This window comes from Misgurnus anguillicaudatus, chromosome 25, assembly GCF_027580225.2.
Source record: "Misgurnus anguillicaudatus chromosome 25, ASM2758022v2, whole genome shotgun sequence".
NCBI lineage: Eukaryota > Metazoa > Chordata > Actinopteri > Cypriniformes > Cobitidae > Misgurnus > Misgurnus anguillicaudatus.
The window spans coordinates 20,332,185-20,354,125 of NC_073361.2; the positions used below are offsets into that span (position 1 = coordinate 20,332,185).

The 21,941-nt window shown below is 38.8% G+C and overlaps 1 protein-coding gene across 1 annotated transcript; it reads left to right on the forward strand.

The window, feature by feature from the left end:
• The first annotated feature begins 92 nt into the window (after positions 1-92).
• drd3 (dopamine receptor D3) lies at positions 93-18,564 on the forward strand. The gene is made up of 8 exons (XM_055182530.2): positions 93-666; positions 1,428-1,724; positions 4,081-4,193; positions 8,282-8,418; positions 9,699-9,892; positions 12,706-12,777; positions 13,128-13,485; positions 15,958-18,564. Exons 2-8 carry the CDS (start codon positions 1,440-1,442, stop codon positions 16,152-16,154), a joined length of 1,356 nt encoding a protein of 451 aa, XP_055038505.2. The 5' UTR covers positions 93-666; positions 1,428-1,439; the 3' UTR covers positions 16,155-18,564.
• The last annotated feature ends 3,377 nt before the right edge of the window (positions 18,565-21,941 follow it).

Genomic DNA, 21,941 nt, shown 5'->3' on the forward strand with positions numbered 1-21,941 from the left:
TAGGATATGTTTATGTTATTAATTCACATGCAAGTGCACGTGACACGAAACCTTTCTTGAAACAATGATACTTACATTCTTTACGCACTTTCCTCCTTCAGTGGAAATATATTTTGACGCGCTTATTTACGATCCAAACCTGTTGTGTGTCTTGCATCTATCAAAGGTAGATGCAAAAGGCACTTTTTTTCAAAGGCATTTCTTCATCAGGGTGTGAGGAGACTACATGGACCCAATTCCAAAACCTCAACGGAGCGCGAATGCATTTAGTGTTATAATTTTAGACATTGTACAAATTGTTGCTATTCGGCATGACCCAATCAGCTATAGAAACACGGAGAGGAGAGATGCTTCGTGCGTAAAAGACCTGTTGGAGATGGGTAAAGCGCGCCGGGAGAGTCAAACCCTGTGTGCTAAACCATTTGGGCACCGGCTGCATCGGGTCGTTCAGTGCGTAAAAGCAGATTGTTGAAGTATGTCTGGAGCTGTGCATTAATACGTTCACATACGTACTCCGTGCTCACCCCGTGCGCGTTAAAGATGGATTACCTTTCTTTCCGAAAATGGTGCGCAAAAAGGACGACTGGTCACAGAAGTATAATTTCAGAAAAATCGTGGAAAGTTCATTCAGAGGTGGACCTATTTTTCAGTGGAGAAGCTTAACAGGTAGACACATTGTATAAACACCTGCATGAAAATTATAAATATATATGGATGCCATAACAGTCTCATTAAATGTTTGCTTTTATATTGGCATTTATTTTTTATATCAACATATGAAAGTCTATCCAAATTCTTAGTCTTCTTTTATATTATCACATTGTTTTGGGATTCGGGTTTGTTCCCATCTTTCACTTGGATGAATGTGTTGTAAAATCGAGTTTAATAAAAAAAAACTACAATGATGAAATGATATAAGGGAAGGCATGATTTTGGACTGGAGGAGACAGTTATGGTGTACTAGAGAGCTTCATGCATTCTTATATGGCAAGCACAGATATCAAGTGAGCAGAAAAGCAATTGATCACCAAATAAGCCTGTTACTTTTTAAGATACCTTGTTTTCTTTTCATTGCTGCAGTCAATAAATAACTATTTCAAGGTAGTGCTATCTGATATCAGCAGAGCTTATCATATTACACAATATTAAGTGCTCACTAATCATATCTTTATATTACAAAGACAGCACAGAGGTGCATCTGAAGCAGCATGTGTGCGTTTACATTTAAAGACCCCAAAATGTCTATTGTTTAGAAATTAAATCGTATTTATGCATAATAAATGCAGATACTTTAAGGTGGATCAGAGCTGATATATTTTAATATTTATGCAGCAATATGTGTACAGAATTTAGAGTTTGCTCTGAGCAGCCTCAACTTAAACACATCGTTTTTAATATCCAAATTAACAACTGTTCTCTCTTCCCAGATCTTCAACACAATGGCATTGTTTAACAGCACTGAGTGGCTGTGGAATAACTCCATTGACCATACTGTTATCCTGGGAAACTCAAGTTTGACACCGGAGATCGAATCGAAGAGAAATTACTATGCAATGCTCTACTCCCTGCTTATTCTGGCTATTGTGTTTGGCAACGTTCTAGTATGCATTGCTGTGGTTCGAGAGCGGACTCTTCAAACTACCACCAACTACCTGGTGGTTAGTTTGGCAGTAGCTGATCTTCTGGTTGCCTCACTGGTCATGCCCTGGGTTGTCTATTTAGAAGTGAGTATACACCTGCTATGAATGTTTTGAATATGGGGGGGGGGGGTTTGTTTAAAAAATTAAATTAAAAATCCAATAATAATAAACAATTGGGGAACCGGATTTGTGGGCAGATTTGTCACCAACACACTATTTCTCAAGGGAACTTACAAAGCCTTCTATAATCCACTGTGCTGTAATCCATTAAGTGCACTTTCTTCCATCAATAGATGATTACTTAACATTGACACAAGAAAAGCAAGACCTATACCAACAGCTATTTTTTAAATCAATATTATTGGAAAGCTTATAGATTAGAGATCAAGCCAAAAAAATCTCTCACATGAGAATATTGCTTGGGTTTATCAAATCATGCTTTATTGTAGTGTAAATGCTGTCTTGCCCATTAGTCTTAGTCACCTTGATTTTCGTTTTCCATCAGTGAAAAACCCCAGTAGTCATTTTTTTAAAGCTATATCATTAATAAATCGTGCTGATCTAATTTCTTACTGTCAGCCGTGGTTGTAAGTGGATTGGCTGTTAGACAAAACATTAATTCATTCAGCCACACATCTCATGAATGCCTGAAGTTGGAGGCATTGTGTTACTTTTGATTAATACTGGCACAGGGGAGAAGAAGATACTGTATATGTCTGTCATGAAGCAATGCATAGCAGTCAGGTTCTGGAGCATGCAGGTCTTTCATTTTTTTTCCTGTGCCTTATTAACTTCCTCTCCACTGATGACTGTTATCTGCCTTGCTCTCCTGAGAGACAGACTGAGGGTCTGTTTGGCCGTGAAACACTTATTATTTGCAAAGTGAGCAAGGCGGATAAAAGCTGAAGAGTGTCTCCTCTTTGCAATGGTATGGAAAAACTCATTCACTGAGGCACTGTGGCGAGGAATGAAAATAAGCCGACCGGATTCATTTAAACGGATTTGATTTGCGTCCTTTCTGTTATTTATTTCTCATTAGTTCAAACTGTGGTTAAACAGGGGAAAATGCAAATATACATAGTGATTGTGGCTCTTCTCCAAAAATGAAAATACACTCACCTAAGGATTATTAGGAACACAATACTAATACTGTGTTTGACCCCCTTTCGCCTTCAGAACTGTCTTAATTCTACATGGCATTGATTCAACAAGATGCTGAAAGCATTCTTTTGAAATGTTGGCCCATATTGATAGGATAGCATCTTGCAGTTGATAAAGATTTGTGGGATGCACATCCAGGGCACAAAGCTCCCGTTCCACAACATCCCAAAGATGCTTTATTAGGTTGAGATCTGGTGACTGTGGGGGGGCATTTTAGTACAGTGAACTCATTGTCATGTTCAAGAAACCAATTTGAAATGATTTGAGCTTTGTGACATTGTGCATTATCCTGCTGGAAGAAGCCATCAGAGGATGGGTACATGGTGGTCATAAAGGGATGGACATGGTCAGAAACAATGCTCAGGTAGGCCGTGGCATTTAAATGATGCCCAATTGGCACTAAGGGGCCTAAAGTGTGCCCAGAAAACATCCCCCACACCATTACACCACCACCACCAGCCTGCACAGTGGTAAAAAGGCATGATGGATCCATGTTCTCATTATGTTTACCCAAATTCTGACTCTAACATCTGAACGTCTCAACTGAAATCGAGACTCATCAGACCAGGCAACATTTTTCCAGTCTTCAACTGTCCAATTTTGGTGAGCTTGTGCAAATTGTAGCCTTTTCCCCTTATTTGTAGTGGAGATGAGTGGTATCCGGTGGGGTCTTCTGCTGCTGTAGCCCATCCGCCTCAAGGTTGTGCGTGTTGTGGCTTCACAAATGCTTTGCTGCATACCTCGGTTGTAACGAGTGGTTATTTCAGTCAAAGTTGCTCTTCTATCAGCTTGAATCAGTCGGCACATTCTCCTCTGACCCCTAGCATCAACAAAGCATTTTCGTCCACAGGACTGCCGCATACTGGGTGTTTTCCCTTTTCACACCATTCTTTGTAAACCCTAGAAATGGTGTGCGTGAAAATCCCAGTAACTGAGCAGATAGTGAAATACACAGACCGGCCCGTCTGGCACCAACAACCATGCCACGCTCAAAATTGCTTAAATCACCTTTTTTTCCCATTCTGACATTCAGTTTGGAGTTCAGGAGATTGTCTTGACCAGGACCACACTCCTAAATGCATTGAAGCAGGTGCCATGTGATTGGATGATTAGATAATTGCATTAATGAGAAATTAAACACTTGTTCCTAATAATCCTTTAGGTGAGTGTATGTCATCATTTACTCACTCTTATGTTGTTACAAACCTGTATAAATTTCTTTGAATTTTCATTTTTGGGTGAACTATTACTTTAACATGACATTGGCTTACCTGTGCAGGTGGTGGGCGGAGCCTGGCTCTTCAGTCGCTTGTACTGTAATGTGTTTGTAACCCTGGATGTGATGATGTGCACTGCCAGTATACTCAACCTATGTGCCATCAGCCTTGACAGGTAGGGAATTTTTGTATTTGTTTATTAATGTTAAAAATCCCTTTCCCCAGCTTATTATTCGGAGACAACTGTAAACAAGCCATGTGTGGGATGATTCCCGAAAAGTGTAAACACAGTGACAGGTGCATCATTAACACCCTTATACATAAACCGTTTTCATTTTGGTTGCATGGCATGAGTGTGAAAACATAGAAGTCGATTTTTAATTAATTTTGAGGTGGGGGTGCAAGAGATCACATGATGGGTTAAATGACAGAGCTGAGAGAAAATTATTGGGTTCGAAGACAAAAACGAAGCAAAAATCTATAAGAGAGAGAATGTATTAAGCCAGTCAAGAGAACGAAACATATTTAGTTTTATGATTATCAGGTTATGCTTCTGGTCTGGTTCATCCCATCTTTCCTCTCTGAACTAAATGGTATTCTGTGTTGATAGAAAAACCAATCATGCGAAGCAAGAGCTGATACAATTGTGTCACCATGATGGGGTCAAAAATGATTAATCTTCCTTACAGACAAACTCTTTATTACACATGATCACATGTTTCCTGACATACACAAGGTTTACAAATTTTTAATCAAATATTTTCATAGTAGCAATACAAGTGCATTCATATTGTTTTAATCAAAACAGGTGACAAGTGATATACACAAATGTATTTGATGGTTAATTTGACTTTTTCTCAAAATGTGCCATTTAAATACATTCCAAGCAATGGCCGTCATTTCAAGAGATTCTAGAATAACCTCAGACCTGATATAGTCCGGCTATAAGTAACCCCATTTCCAGCCAAAATAAACTTAAATTTGGTTACATGATGTTTTTGCCAAATACAGTGAGGAAAATAAGTATTTGAACACCCTGTTATTTTAGAAATCATGGAGGGGTCTGAAATTGTCATTGTAGGTGTATGTCCACTGTGAGAGACATAATCTAAACAAAAATCCAGAAATCACAATATATTATTTTTTAACTATTTATTTGTATGATACAGCTGCAAATAAGTATTTGAACACCTGAGAAAGTCAATGTTAATATTTGGTACAGTAGCCTTTGTTTGAAATTACAGAGGCCTGTCGCTTAGAAACACAGAGTTTGAGCTCACTCCAAAGATTATCTATTGGGTTTAGGTTTGGAGACTGGCTAGGCCACGCCAGAACCTTGATATGCTTCTTACAGAGCCACTCCCTGGTTATCCTGGCTGTTTGCTTCGGATCATTGTCATGTTGGAAGACCCAGTCTGGACCCATCTTCAATGCTCTAACTGAGGGAAGGAGGTTGTTCCCCAAAATCTCGCAATACATGGCCCGGTCGTCCTCTACTTAATACAGTGCAGTAGCCCTGTCCCATGTGCAGAAAAACACCCCCAAAGCATGATTCTACCACCCCCACGCTTAACAGTAGAGATGGTGTTCTTGGGATGGTACTCATCATTCTTCTTCCTTACAAACACGTTTAGTGGAATATGACCAAAAAGTTTTTTTTTTTGGTCTCATCTGACCACATGACTTTCTCCCATGACTCCTCTGGATCATCCAAATGGTCATTGGCAAACTTAAGACGGGCCTGGACATGTGCTGGTTTAAGCAGGGGAACCTTTCGTGCCATGCATGATTTCAAACCATGACGTCTTAGGGCGCACTCACACTATCCAAACCAAACCGCGCTCGGGCGCGCTTGACCCCCAAAGCCTGGTTTGTTTGATAAGTGTGATCGCTCTGTTCCGCGCCCGGGCGCGGATTGGTTAATCGCGCCACGGCCGGGTTGCAGAGGTGGGCCGGAGCGCGGTTCACTTGGGCTCAGGCGCGGAAGGCTGTGGTGTGAGCGCATTCGCGCCTGAGCGCGATTCAAAAGGTGAAGACGTCAGCTGCGCGACCACTCACCTTCATCTGCCGCCGTAAAAACCTTTTGATGCGCGCAGCGGGGTTACGTGAATGTCCGAGCTGCACACGTGACAGATCAACTAAGCAATATGATGACATGTGAGAGGGCTGTCTGTAATCGCGCACCAAACGACTCCGGGTAAAAAACACAGACTTATCATTACGGTGGGTTCCAGTGTTAAGGGAGAGCTTTACTTCCTGCTTTTTTTCAAAACAAACGCATCTTAATGACGAAAGCGCGCCCGGACTCGGATCGATAAAAAGTACAGTGTGAGTGCGTGCACCATGGGGGAGAAGGGAGGGGTGACAATCGCGCTGGGGCATGGTTTGGTTTGGTTTGGATAATGTGAGTGCGCCCTTAGTGTATTACCAACAGTAACCTTGGAAAGGTGGTCCCAGCTTTTTTCAGGTCATTGACCAGCTCCTCCCGTGTAGTTCTGGGCTGATTTCTCACCTTTCTTAGGATCATTGAGACCCCACGAGGTGAGATCTTGCATGGAGCCCCAGTCCGAGAGAGATTGAGGGCGCACTCACACTATCCAAACCAAACCGCGCTCGGGCGCGTTTGACCCCCAAAGCCTGGTTCGTTTGACTAGTGTGAGTGCTCTGTTCCGCGCCCGGGCGCGGATTGGTTAATCGCGCCGCGGCCGGGTTGCAGAGGTGGGCCGGAGCGCGGTTCACTTGGGCTCAGGCGCGGAAGGCTGTGGTGTGAGCGCAATCGCGCCTGAGCGCGATTCAAAAGGTGAAGACGTCAGTTGCGCGACCACTCACCTTCATCTGCCTCCGTAAAAACCTTTTGATGCGCGCAGCGGGGTTACGTGAATGTCCGCGCTGCGCACGTGACAGATCAACTAAGCAATATGATGACATGTGAGAGGGCTGTCTGTAATCGCGCACCAAACGACTCCGAATAAAAAAACATAGACCTATCATTACGGTGGGTTCCAGTGTTCAGTGAGAGCTTTACTTCCTGCTTTTTTCAAAACAATCGCATCTTAATGACGAAAGCGCGCCCGGATTCGGATCGATAAAAGTACAGTGTGAGTGCGTGCACATGGGGGAAGTAGGGAGGGGTGACATTCGCGCTGGGGCATGGTTTGGTTTGGTTTGGATAATGTGAGTGCGCCCTGACAGTCATATTTAGCTTCTTCCATTTTCTAATGATTGCTCCAACAGTGGGCCAAGCCCCTTGGCAATTTCTCTGTAGCCCTTTCCAGCCTTGTGGAGTTGTACAATTTTGTCTCTAGTGTCTTTGGACAGCTCTTTGGTCTTGGCCATGTTAGTTGTTGGATTCTTACTGATTGTATGGGGTGGACAGGTGTCTTTATGCAGCTAACGACCTCAAACAGATGCATCTAATTTAGGATAATAAATGGAGTGGAGGTGGACATTTTAAAGGCAGACTAACAGGTCTTTAAGGGTCAGAATTCTAGCTGATAGACATGTGTTCAAATACTTATTTGCAGCTGTATCATAGAAATAGTTAAAAAAAAAGAATACATTGTGATTTCTGGATATTTTTTTAGATTATGTCTCTCACAGTGGACATGCACCTACGATTACAATTTCAGACCCCTTCATGTTCATATTTTTGTATTATAGTTAGATGTAGTGATGGGCAGTCCGGCTCTATCCATAGATTCGGCTCTTTCGGCTCAAGCTCCGGCTCTACATTTTAGTAATGGCAGTCCGGCTCTTTTCATAGATTCGGCTCTTCTGGCTCGGCTCCCTTAAAAGAGCCGGCTCTTACGGTCGCACCCCTGCCTGCGTCTGAAGATTCGGCTCTGCTCGTTCGCTACAAAGAATCAGCTTAAAGCCAGCTCATTCGCGAATGACCCATCACTAGTTAGATGTCTATTAAATTTTTACTGACAGCCCAATTTTGCCTTATTTATGCCTAGATGTCTGGGTGGTCTTTTAAACGCAAAATTCCTTGCTTTCAACCCAGCATTGGGTCATAAAGGGTCAAGCCCAGCCTTTGGGTTAAATTAATCCCAGAAAATGTTTATATTTGACCAAAAAATGGGTTAAAACAACCCAGCATTTTGTGTTAAAACAACCCAGCATAGGTTAAATTACAACTCAATGGACTGGGCTCGTCCCTTGTTTGACCGAGCACTGCGTTGAAAATAACCCAGCATTTTTTTTGAGTGTATTCCTATTTTCACTGGGACTCCTTTGAGAGTAACTCTTTCAACTGTGAAGGTACACAGCTGTGGTGATGCCTGTGTTGTACAACACCACCCACAGCTCCCGAACACGAGTTTCAGTCATGATTGCTACAGTTTGGCTCCTCGCCTTCGCAGTATCCTGTCCCCTATTGTTTGGATTCAACACTACAGGTGAGCTGACAGACATACAGCTGTTCCTCTAGATCTGTGGTTGTAATTTGCTGGTTGTCCTGCAGGTTACCTTGTAACTCTGTTGTCTTATGATGCACTTATGAATGAACAATTACTCCAGAGCACTCGTAGATCTACAATGATTTTCAAGTGCTACTTAAGTTACAAAGGTTTTTGGAAACGGGCCATAATTTTAAGATGATTCGTACGATCGTTTTTACGATCAACTTAGCCTTACTATGCTTTTGGGAAACCCGGCCCTGATTCATCTGTGCAGGTTGCATGACAGCCACAGAAATTTAATATTAATAAATCCCAAATAAGTTTGGCCAAGGACACTTTTCTTTAACACATTCAACAGTTTTGACACTATGTTGGGTTGCCATTGTATCTTCAATTAAAATCCAATGGGAAACCACTGCTTTAGTTTCTCACGCGGTCTGAAATCATTGCTTTTTGCTCAAGCGCTGCTGAAGTGAACAGTAAATAAGTTTGGAAATATAAGTGACACATTTAATTAAGAGATGCGTTAAAAACACAGAGCCCTACAGATTTATTTTAACTGTAATTTTATATCATCATTTCCATCAGATGATAATGAATATATTAGCAAAAGGAATTAACAATCCATTTAATTTAAGCACTCATTTATTTTCACAGTAAAATATAATTAATGTCAGCTCTCTCATACACACAAGCCTTTTAAATATACGTGAGACTCATTCTGCATTGGCTCTGTGTGCTGGAGATGGGGGAGAAGGACTTTGAGGATCTAATTATGTCCGCACAGAAACAATTTTGTATGTCACAGATTACTGCTGATAAGAGTATTGATTATGATTTCAACACAGCCGGCGGCATTGCATACATTCACATGATTTATTACCTTGTCTGTGTAGTGTCTTCTGTGCACACATCTGGGATTTCCGTATCTAAACATACACAATGTTTATGTTAGTCTATAGTTCATATTATTTTCAAAATTTACTTATACATTTTTTAAATTTAAAATTGTTACTGTTAACATCAGTTAATGAACAATGAACTAAACAATTGTATTGGCAATTTGGCATTAACATGCATTTTCCATTTTAATAAATGCCAAAAAAACGATATCGCTCATTGTTAGTTAGCTAGCAAATGCATTTATTAATGTTAACAAATATAACTTTATTATAAAGTGTTACCTAAATTACATTACAACATTGAATCTGAATGAATGAATGTGTTTGTGCTACAGTAATTTCATGTATATTCTGTTTCATGTTTCAACATTGCAGATGATCCTTCAGTGTGCTCGATTTCAAATCCCGATTTCGTTATCTATTCCTCCGTGGTGTCATTTTACCTGCCTTTCATGGTGACCCTTTTGGTCTACGTGCGCATCTACATCTTCCTAAGAAGGAGAAGGAAGCGAATTACTTTCCGCCAAGGAAGCGGCAAAGTTCAGCCAGCCTCAGTGTCACCACTCGCGGTAATACTGTCGCATTTCACAAATCCATCAAAGGAACACATTCCCACATAATCTCTTCAAACTGTTTCGGATTAGGGGATCACTCTCAACTCTCACAGTAAGGCTACTTTAAATGCACATAATCCACCTATAACAGTGCATAATGGCTAAAGGTATTTAAGGATCTGTTACCGATAGTATGGATAAGAAAAACATCTAAGCCTCAAGATCATTAAGGTGCTCTCTTGGATCGAAAATCACTTTTGAGTACAGTATTACATTTCATATGAATTCAAAGAAGCATTAAATCCAATCTGCCTTTGTTAGGAAACATTACTCGAGTGTTTTATTTAGTAAAACAACATTCCGGACTAGAACAAGATCATTGGCTTCATTTAAAAGTGAGGTGCACAGGCAGATCTTTGGAAAAGCTCCAGGAAAGCCATTTTGCTCTGTGCCTTAGGAATTTTATTGCAATATTTAGTTCCAGCTAAGAGGAGCAAAATTTGATATGGTGAAAGAGATCTGGGGGCTTCCCTGAATATTTTTTCCTGCTAAAAAGACTGCTTTGCTGTTTTTTAAATCATATCAAATTTGAATAGTCAATGAGACTTGATGTTGCAATTGCAAATGTTATTTAAAACATACGGAGCCCCTAAGGGGACAAGGAGTAAAAAAAATCTAAAGTTTAGTTTCTTGCTCACGTGAATGTTTCGCATGAACACATGAAACTAAACTTAAAAAAAAAAATCTGCACATGAAGGTTTCGCGTGAGCACATGAAAGTTTAACGTAAGCACATGAAAGTTTTACGTGAGCACATGAAAGTTTTACGTGAGCACATCAAATTTTATGGTGAGCACATGAAAGTTTCACTTAAGCACATGAAACTAAACTTTTTTAAAAACATTCTGCACATGTTTTTGCTCCATGTACCCTTAGGGGCTCCGTAGTAACAGACCTACACAAAAAACGATTTGTTGATTCAAAATTAAGTTATCTGGTTGTCTTTTGAGTTAATTCAACTTAAAAAATAGTTAACTCAAAAACTTTTTAAGTTGAATTAACTCAAAAATTAAGGCAACCAAATAAGTTGAACCAACTTTTTATGTTTTTACAGTGTAAAATGTTTTGAAAAGTTCCAATAGTATGACTATTTAGATTCAAATGAACGCAATTACCCAGATAAACAATTATTAACAAAATGAAATCAAATATATTTTATATTTTATTTGTTTCATATTGTTCTTCCAGACAGCATAAAATTAAGCTATATAGAAAGACACTTGCTTCTCACCAATCACAAAAGTTAAAGATTTCAATATAAAGTCAAACATTTTTCATTATATTGTTTAAGAATCAAACTACTTTATATATGTGGATATATGCTATCCACGTTATTTTAAAGGGGTCATAGCGTGAAATTTTGACTTTTTCCATGTTTAAGTGCCATAATTGGGTCCCCAGTGCTTCTATCAACCTAAAAATGTGATAAAGATCAACCTAGTAACTTAATTTGAGTAAGCCATTTTCTGCAAGCATGTCAAAAATTAGGTCGTTCAGATTTCGCTTGTTTTGTGAGGTAGGTAGCAAGGTGAATTACAATAATACCGCCCCCTATCCAACCACAGCACTGCCATTTAGTTCAGAGAGAAAGAGAGAGAAAAGAAAGACTTGACAGCACAGTTGAGTTTCAATTACATCAAATCACCATCATTGTGATCAGAGTTTGCATTTCATCGGCTCAATTGCATTTAAAGGACACATCCAAAAACAGCACACTTTTGCTCAGGCCTACAAATTTGTGATTTTAACATGCTATAATAAATTATCTATATGGTATTTTGAGCTAAAACTTCACATACACACTCTGGGGACAGTAACGATTTATTTTACATCTTAAAAATATCTCATAATATGACCCCTTTAAAGCTTTGTGTTCTTACTGTTTGTCAACAACTGCCTCAATTTGTCGTTCTCCTCATGAATTTTAAGAAAACATTTGAGACAAAGTCAATACTTAAATGAAACATTAATGAGAACACCATTAGGCCTACGTAAAGTCAATATGAAGCTGCTGCTTTTTAGATTACATATTGTTGCAAAGCCATCTGAGCAATACAGTTTTGATGAATAATGTAGTTGTTAAAATGTGTGTGTGTGTGTGTGTGTGTGTGTGCTGGACAAAACACAAAAGAGAAAAAGTAACAATGTCCAAATAGTTTCAGGGTTTTTAATAGCTTAGTCTTAAATGCCAATAGAGAACAATGGTACTTGGCATAAATGCTCTAAAGGCATAATAAAGGATGAAGACACAGTCTGGCCAGATTATCATTTATTGAGATTAATTAAAACATAACATTTTAGAATAAAGTTCCATTTTTTGACATAAGTTAATTAAGTAAACAATAAGCTAACAATGTAACAGAATTGTTTTAATTTTTGCTAATTTTTACTAATTATACTAAGCCATCCATCAATTCTTTACTGCTAAAGTAGCTTAATTCTAATTTATATAAATCTTTTTATTCATAAAAAATGCATTAGTGTAGAAATTTACATTAATCAAGATTAAAAATGCTGTTGATGTATTTTTCATTGTTATTTACTGTTAATGAGTTCAATCTTATTGAAAAAAAGTGTTATCAGTAAAATTCACTGTGGATAGTTGATCCATTGTAGTCTATTTAAGTTTCAGTAAAAACAACACAGTCCATTATTTGCACGAGAAAATCATGGCTTTTGCATTGAAAAATCTGCACACTATTTCTGCTCCCCTAATTTATTTAATCTCTTTTTGTTTTCACCCACTGACTCTTTAACATCTCTCCCCAGGAGACTTGTTTACAAGACATCGCTCATAAAGAAAAAAGAGATCTGTCCCCCATCAAGATCAATGTGATAAATGTGCGTATACCATTGTGTCCTTGAACGTGTTTACAAAAATGTGACTGCTCTAAACTCTGCTAACAAATCTAAAAATGTTTCAGATTGCTGGCAGCCTTTTCCCATCTTTTTTTAGCATGGCAAGTGCATTTTTTCTTTTCATGCCTCAATAAATGAAAGCTATGTGCTGGAACTTTTTGGATATGACAAATGGCTCTAAACATGGTCTGACTGATGCTTTGAAAAAGAAATGCAGCAACATTCCTTCTTGTTTTTAATAAATAGAACAGACATATTTGGAGACATAAAAATATTTTACACGACTTGTAGTTTTACACTTACTCTTAAATTTCATGGCTCTGTCTCTTTAGGAAAGTACAGAGCAGGCTCTTCACCCCCAGCTCTTCACCAGATGCCCGTGGCGCAAACGGCCTCAAACCGCCCCTGCCGATAACTCACCGCTGCCCCCTGTGGTCACGCTGAACTACTGCAGCATCAGCCAAGCATCTTTCGCTCAGACTGATCAAGATGCAAACCGTGAGGAAGTTGGTGAAGGTGAGCAGGTGACAATTAAGAGCTGCGAGGTGAAAAAGTTGTCAAATGGAGCCACACACACTACCCTGTATCCACCACGGCCCCCTCGTGTCATGGTGTGCCCTAGTCAGATGCGCTGTAGGAGTATGCACGCCAAGGAAAAGAAAGCCACACAGATGCTGGCCATCGTTCTAGGTGAGAAGCTCTAAAAAGACTGATTTCATGGGTATTCATGGATAAAGCGGGGAAAATAAGTATTTGACACATCAGAATTTTTATAAGGGGATTTCTAAGTGGGCTATTGACACAAAATTTCCACCAGATGTAGCCATCAAGCCAAATATTGAATTCATAAAAAGAAATCAGAACATTTAAGTATACAAGCTGAGTCATAATAAATAAAGTGAAATGACACAGGGAATAAGTATTGAACACATGAAGAGAACAAGGTAAGAACAAGGTGCAAAATGATTTGATGGCCTATAAAGGCTTCTCATTACTCAGAAGGCACACAGGAAAGACTTCATGAAGGGTAAAAGCAAAGAACTCTCTCAAGATCTTCGTAATTTTATCGTTTAAAAGCATTTTGATGGGAATGGTTATAGGCGCATTTCCAGAATGCTAACTGTTAATTTGAGCACTGTGGGGACCATTATCCAGAAATGGAAAGAGCATCACTTCACCATAAACCACGATCAGGTGCTCCACGTAAGATCCCTGTCCGAGGAGTCCAAAGAATAATCAGGAGAGCCAAGAGCCAAGAACCACTTGGGCAGAACTTTAGGAAGACCTTGCATCAGTATGTACTGTATTTCAAAGAAAACTATAAGCAATGCACTGAACCGCCATGGCATCTATGCACGCTCAACACGCAAGACTCCATTGCTGAACAAAAAGCATGTTGAGGCTCGGTTAAAGTTTGCAAAATAGCATTTGGAGAAGCCTGTGGATTATTGGGAGATTATAGTATGGTCAGATGAAAGCAAAATTGAACTTTTTGGCAGTCATTCTACACACCATCTCTGGAGAAGAAATGGCACTGCCCACCACCCCAAGAACACCATACCAACAGTTAAGTTTGGGGGTGGAAGGATCATGGTTTGGGGCTGCTTTTCAGCAAGGGGTACTGGGAGACTTCATATTATGGAAGGCAGGATGAATGGAGAAATGTACAGGGACATTCTGGATAAAAATCTGCTGCCATCTACCAAAAAGCTGAAAATGAAAAGAGGGTGGACATTTCAGCAAGACAATGATCCCAAACACAAGGCCAAGGAAACAATTACATGGTCAATTAATCACCTGACCTAAATCCCATAGAAAATCTATGGAGAGAACTGAAGATCAAAGTTCATAAAAGAGGCCCAAGGAAACTTCAAGATTTAAACCCTATATGTGTGGTAGAATGGGCCAGAATCACTTCAGAGCAATGCAGACGACTGGTCTCTCCATACAAGAGGCATCAAGAAGCTGTAATCACTAACAAAGGCTTTTCTACAAATATTAAATAACGTGTCTTCAATACTTATTCCGTGTCATTTCACTTTATTTATTATGACTCAACTTGTATACTTAAATGTTATGATTTCTTTGTATGAATTCAAAATTTGTCTTGATGGCTACATCTGGTGGAAATTTTGTGTCAATAGCCCACTTAGAAATCCTCTTACTGATAAAAATGCTGATGTGTCAAATACTTATTTTCCTCGCTGTATATGAAATAGCCACCTTGTAAAAGGTTGGCTCTGTCTTCTGTACGCTTCAGAAAAGGATGTGTTAATTTTTTACACATTTTTTGTGTTATGCTATTTGACACATTATGTGTCATTTTAATACATTAAGGTCCGTATTTACTAAACGGGGCCCAACTTTCTAAAACCCCAACATTCTAAAGTCGTATTTACTTTGATCCAACAGATGCGTTTGTTGTGGGAATTGGCCTTAAGTGTTCATCTTAATGAATGGCACTGTGCTATTTTACAACATGATTCATGTCATCTTAGTTTCTCATTTGACGTATTGAACGTGGGTTTAAGAGCGACTCTTTGAAGCTCGGTCTGTAGCTGGCATATGCCACACTTTGTCAGATGCAGACATGAGACCACACGGTGAATACTGAAGCTGCTAAATGCCAGGAGCTGCATATAACACCTGCAGAGTTGAGTCAGACCACAGAGTAGTGTGATACACCAAACAATCAATTAGACTCAATTAGCATTGACTGCCTTATAGTAAGTCAGGGTTATGTAGAGTGAGTATATATATATGACATTGATGATAATCTGATATGTCTGCTTAAATGAACAGGAAATGAAATCAGACTTGTGGAGTCAGATGGAGTAAATGTCTTAGCTGCCTCAGTTCAAATCAATTGGTCAGGGTTGTCACATGACCATTTGTCATGTACAGAAACCTCTCTTAAATGCTGCCTGTGATCAAAAATTGAATCACAGCCACTTTTGAATGCCTCTCTATAAGATGTTCTTTAGCTATACATAGAAATAAAGTCATGGGTTCAATTCCAGGGGACACACATATTGATAAAAGAAATGTGTGGTTTGAATGCACATTAAATCGTCTTCCAACTGCAATCTCCAAATGATTAAATAGCGAAATCAATATTATGTGACTGCATGCCCCCTCTTAATGTTTCTGTGTTTTTTTCAGGGATCTTTCTTATTTGCTGGTTTCCATTTTTTGTGACCCACATCCTAAATACTCACTGCAGGGCGTGTCATGTTCCACCGGAGCTCTACAGCGCCTTCACCTGGCTCGGCTATGTCAACAGTGCACTCAATCCTGTCATCTACACCACCTTCAACATTGAGTTCAGACGAGCCTTCATTAAAATCCTGAGCTGCTAAATCACTCGCATATGAGGCTCAGTGGACTCCAGATGGCTTCCAGACATCATGGGATCTTTTTTGTGGGACAAAATTGGATAGTGTGAATGTGTTCAAGGTGACTTTACATTCACATAGCTTTGGTGGAAATGTTCCTAGTTGTCTATAATGGGCAATAGAGTTCAGATGAGATTGTTTGGTTGATTTTGAAAGGATGGACCGGTGTGAGGACCAAACAACAATTTGGATTAAGCCACATTCTGTTTTGGATGTAGCTACTTATTCACCTTCTACAACAAACCCAGAAATGTCCTCTGGAGGTTTTTCTCAGCATCTTCTTGATATTCTGAGGTCATCATGTTTTTGCATGTGTCACCTTCAAATTGAGGAAAAGTGAGGTTTGCTGGAACCTCCTTTGACAATTTATATGCCCATAAAGGCGAGTCACTCGACAAAAGGACCATAAAGCAGGTGAACGTGAAGTATAACCCCCAAACTCCCTTCAAGACTGAGCATTGTGATCTGAAAATAAGATGCAGACAGGTTTGTAACAGATGTAAATGGTGTTGTAAATTAAAGCATTACATCCATAAACCCTGTCATCTAAAACATATAGCGGCAGTTTCCCGGACAGGGATTATCTTAATCCAGGACTAGGCCTTAGTTTAATTAGAAAATATTACTAGTTTTAACAAACATGTCTTACTAAAAACATTACCTGTGTGCATTTTGAGGCAAAACAAAGGGCCCTGATGTATTTTAAGACATGTCAGTGCATGTTGTTTTCATTTTGGACAGCTCTTAAAAATGTTTTAGTCTAGGACTAGTCTAATCCCTGTCCGGGAAACTGCCCCATAAACATATAAAGAGTTCAGATGCAAGACCCTCCAAGTGTGTTTGACATGTTGTAAATGAGCATTTGTATCAGGGTCTTATCTTTAGATTCGGTCATTTTACTTTGTATAATAAAATTGTATAGTATGTGCCGAGAGCATTCATTCTGTTAATATCGTTATCTCATTTTTGATGGAGGTGGCGCTTAGGAGCTTTTGCATCTGAAGTCTTCATATAAACCCTAAAGGAGCCAACACTAAACTTGTGCCTGCATGAGGTCTGTGCATACAGATACATCCACAAATACTGGGGTGCAAAGAAAATAAGAGGAAGTCGAATAAAAGGAAATAAAAGGAGACACAAATGTGTTGAAATAGATAAGTTGGTTTGTTCACTGAAATTGAGTGACTGGAGGTACGAGCGAGTGAATTAAAACAAGCAAGTTGATTAAGGGAACGCGAGAGAGAAATAAAAGAGACTTTCAACCAGAGCTCAGCTGGAAGCCAGATGATTATACAGAGAAAGATTGCATGAAAGCAAAATTAGTGAAAAAATGGCATGATTGAGTGTAGCTTGACCCAAATTGTCGCTTTTTTCCCGCCACACACGGAGCAGCTCCGCTTGTGCACGGCACGTGTGTAGTAATAATGAGTGCCGCTACAATGACAAATGACTAAACACTGGCTCCAGCGTCCTCCTGAGCTCTCCGTTTAATGGTTCACTTTTGCAGAATTATGAGTCTACTGACTGTCATCAAGTGACAGCTAATGAATTTAAATTGGATGTTGCTTTTTCAAACTCCAACCCTCTTTTGGATTTTCTGTTTTCTAACGTTTATCTGCCAGACAGACTCGCTCTCACTGCAGATCCCAATCTGCAAGGCATTGTAGATCGACTTTTGCACATAATGGGGTGTTTTCAGTTTCCTAATTGTTGTTTTTATAAAGAGATTGTGGGAGAATTTGACTGGTGTAAACATGCCTGATGTGTTCTTCTAGCCTATAGGTTTATTTTTAATAACCAGTCAACATGGAGGTGGGATGGACTGAAAGACATTTTTTTAATTTAAATGAAGACTTTTTATTTTATGTCATGCTTTCGGTCCACCCATTGGCCTCATTCAATAGCAGTGTAAACTAATTAATTCACACCAGAGATATTATGGTCCTTTAAGAGTCATTTTCCAAATCCAGTTAGTCATTTTTGTGATTTACTGTTTCCTACAATATAACCTTGATATTTATTGACTGAGTAAGGCCATGTCAAATATTGAAATGAACGATTAATTAATGTATATCATAATTAGATTATGAGACATTAGCTTGGATTTCACAGACAAGGTCACATTTGTGTCCTATTTGAGTTATTCACATTTGTTAGTGACAAGAGGATTTATTGTCTGTCCATTGTGGTGAGATTAGTCACCCATTTACAAGTGTTGGCACTGGTAAACTAGGCAAATGTTATCACCTAATAAGATTATGCCCCTCCCACTTTTCAGATCATTCCTTTGCCACCAGTGTCATCGGATTCTAGCTAGAGGGGATACAGCTACTGCCAAAACTCGCAAGATGTTGGGTTTAGCATAGATATGTATAATAAAGCTAGATGTCTCGTCCGCACTGCTGGCCAATTAAGTGGAACGTCCGTATTTGGTGGCCATCTTACCACAGGCAGCTCGCTCACTCGTAGCATTGCGTTTAATGGAGCATGTACTTTTAAATTACCATAAATTGCTAAATTTTTTACTGATTTTCAAACGGTTTGGTTTGTTATAAACGACTGTACCTATGACACTTTATACTTATGAATAATGTTCATGAAACATGTTCAAGCATCCAGAATTATTACCACGTTAATAATGTTTGTAAGAAACCAAACCGTTTAAAAATCGGTAGAAAATTGAGCAAGTAATGGTCATTTAAAAGCATGCACCATTAAACACAATGCTACGAGTGAGTGAGCTGTCTGAGGTAAGATGGCCCTCAGGTGATGACGTTAGAGACTTCGCCGTAACACATCTAGCCTTTATTATACATATCTATGGGGTTTAGGGTTAGGTTTGGGGTAGGATTAGGATGAAATCCAGCGAGATTTTATGAGATTTTGGCCATAGCTGTATATCTTCTAGCCACAACTGTGTCATCGTGGCTAATCTGTACTAAAAATTGCATGGGTTGTTGCTCTATTTCATTGGATCCCTTCATAAATCGTTTCATGTTGAGCTTAAACTGTAAGTCGTGGCGACAAGAGACAGAACTTTGGTTGATCGAGTCTGTTATCTGCCACGGCAGCGTTGTGCGCTTTCTGATAATTATGCAAATCTCTCTCTATCCTTTAGAAACTGTTAAAGCCTATAAATAACGCATATTGGTGCCCTTGCCCCTTGTTAACCCGTGAGACGCCTTCACTTTCATATGATTCCTGTTCCATCACCTCTCCCCTTTTACTTTTTTACGTGATAAAAAGTGGAAAGCACCAGATTACTTTGGTTACCTGACCAACATATGGAGTTTGAAAAACAATGCATTTAAAGTGATTCACTGGTAGCTGGAGAGGAAAATTTAAGGGCCCATTCATCTCCGAGGCCTGCAAGGTCTCTTCTGACAAACCTAATATTGACAGCAAGTTCAGGTTAACATTATGCCCTTGAGTTTGCTGTTGATACATTGCGGGTGCATTTAAAAAGGTAAAACTCATTTTTTACTGATCCAATAACACGCCAATGGTTATCAATCTATCAAAGGATCAATATCGTGTGACATTGTCTGTTTTGCTGACATGTATAAAATGACATTTTGTCAGCTGTTAAGACTCTCAAACACAAATCAGCTTCAGTGGTTCTACTGCGCTTCTTGGTTAAACACCTTTGCAGGTCCATTCAAGAGAGCAACGGATTTGCATTGGAATCAGCTCAGGTAATTATGTTTTAAGACTACTGGGATGTCGGAGTTGTCAGTAAGCCAACACTCAGATGAGCAAGGAAACAAAAAAAACTATGGCATTACCATGGTACAGTGATTGTACTTCATAAGTACGCCATTGTAACTCATTTACTCACTCTCATGCTGTTACAAACCTGTACAAATTTCTTTTCTGATGAACACAAAGGAAGATATTTTGAGAATATTTTGGTTACAAACATTTCTCAAAATATCTTCCTTTGTGTTTGACTGAGTTTATATCTCTCACGATCACCCTACTGTAGATTTACGCCATGGGAACCCCTTCTGTTTAAAAACACCCAAAATAGAATCTGTGGGTGTTTCCAAATCACTGACAGTGTATGATTATGAAATTTGACAATGTATGATGAAATTCATATAATTCACATGAAATGCATTGTCTGTCTGTCAGGTTATTTTTGGCATAGCATCTTAGATATTTACTGAGGTCAAAGGATTTCATATAGTTTTTTTATATTATTTCTTTTAATGTCAACTGACTATCAGCTTTAGGAATGAATGACAGTAAACACAAATAATGTTCTGGTTTTATTCTGCTTGCATCTACAACTTTGGAAAGGTTGAGCAGAAGTTTTGGCTGTCTAGACGAACGGCCCTGAATCTGGACCCATCTGTTATAATAAATTAGGTAGCGTATGTCTCTTTGCCTTGTGGTTCATAGGGCACTGCTGGTTTATAGAGTAACTGGAACAGACACTTAAAATACAAAGTAGTTTTTGATAGCATTGATTGATGGTCTACTCTCTCTCTCCTCTCTCTCTCTCTCTCTCAACTAAAGCTGTACATAAGGACACTGGAGTGGAGGCAAATCAGTTGACATGCATTCTTAACACTTAGAATTGATTTATTCCTGTTATGCAGAATCTTATAAAATAAATTTGAAAAATAATATAGATAAAAAGATCAGAAGTATCATGCTCTGACACTTAAACTTTATTAATTATAAATTAATTAATTATTTACGCAAATACAAAATAAATGAATTTGATTCAACAAGATGGGAAGAGCTTGAACTGAAGCATTTCTTATGAAATTGCCATTGTTTTCAGAAGGTGCAATATTTAAGAAACTGACGAAAAAATGTTAAACAAAAGCTGTGAAACTTTATTTTTACTTAACTTACAACTATATTTTTTATTTATAAATGTGTCAGTAAATGCTGAATTTAGCATTAACCAAGCTCAATAAATCCTGTATGTAACTGATCTTAAAGGAAAACACCACCGTTTTTCAATATTTTAATATGTTTTTACCTCAGCTTAGACAAATTGATACATATCTATCTTTTTTCAATGCGTGCACTTTTAATCTTTGTACAGCGTGTCATGAATGTGTTAGCATTTAGCCTAACCCCATTCATTCCTTAGGATCCAAACAGGGATGAATTTAGAAGCCACCAAACACTTCCATGTTTTCCCTATTTAAAGACTGTTACATGAGTAGTATGGTGGCACAAAATAAAACGTGGCAATTTTTTAAACTAATAAAAAATAAGAACTATATTGTATGGCGGAAGAGCACTGCAGCACTTTGATCTCGGGTGCAGTAACCTCATCACTCCTGACTATTCCCCCTCTCGCTAAAACTTCCATCAATATTACTGCGCCCGAGGTCGAAGTGTTACAAACTAAGTGCTCTTCTGCCATACAATATATTTCTCATTTTTTATTCGCTTAAAAAATTGCTTTTTTATTAACGTTTTTTTTATTAAAGTTTTTTTTATTAACGTTTTATTTTCATGTACTCATGTCTTTAAATAGGGAAAACATGGAAGTGTTTGGTGGCTTCTAAATTCATCCCTGTTTGGATCCTAAGGAATGAATGGGGCTAGAATGAATGGGGCTATAGTGTTTGGCGACTTTTAAATCAATTCCTGTTTGGATCCTAAGAAATCAATGGGGCTAGGCTAAATGCTAACACATTCACAACGTGCTGTACAAAAATTAAGTGCATGTATTGAATAAAGATATGGATTAATTTGAGGTATAGTCAAATATTGAAAAATGGT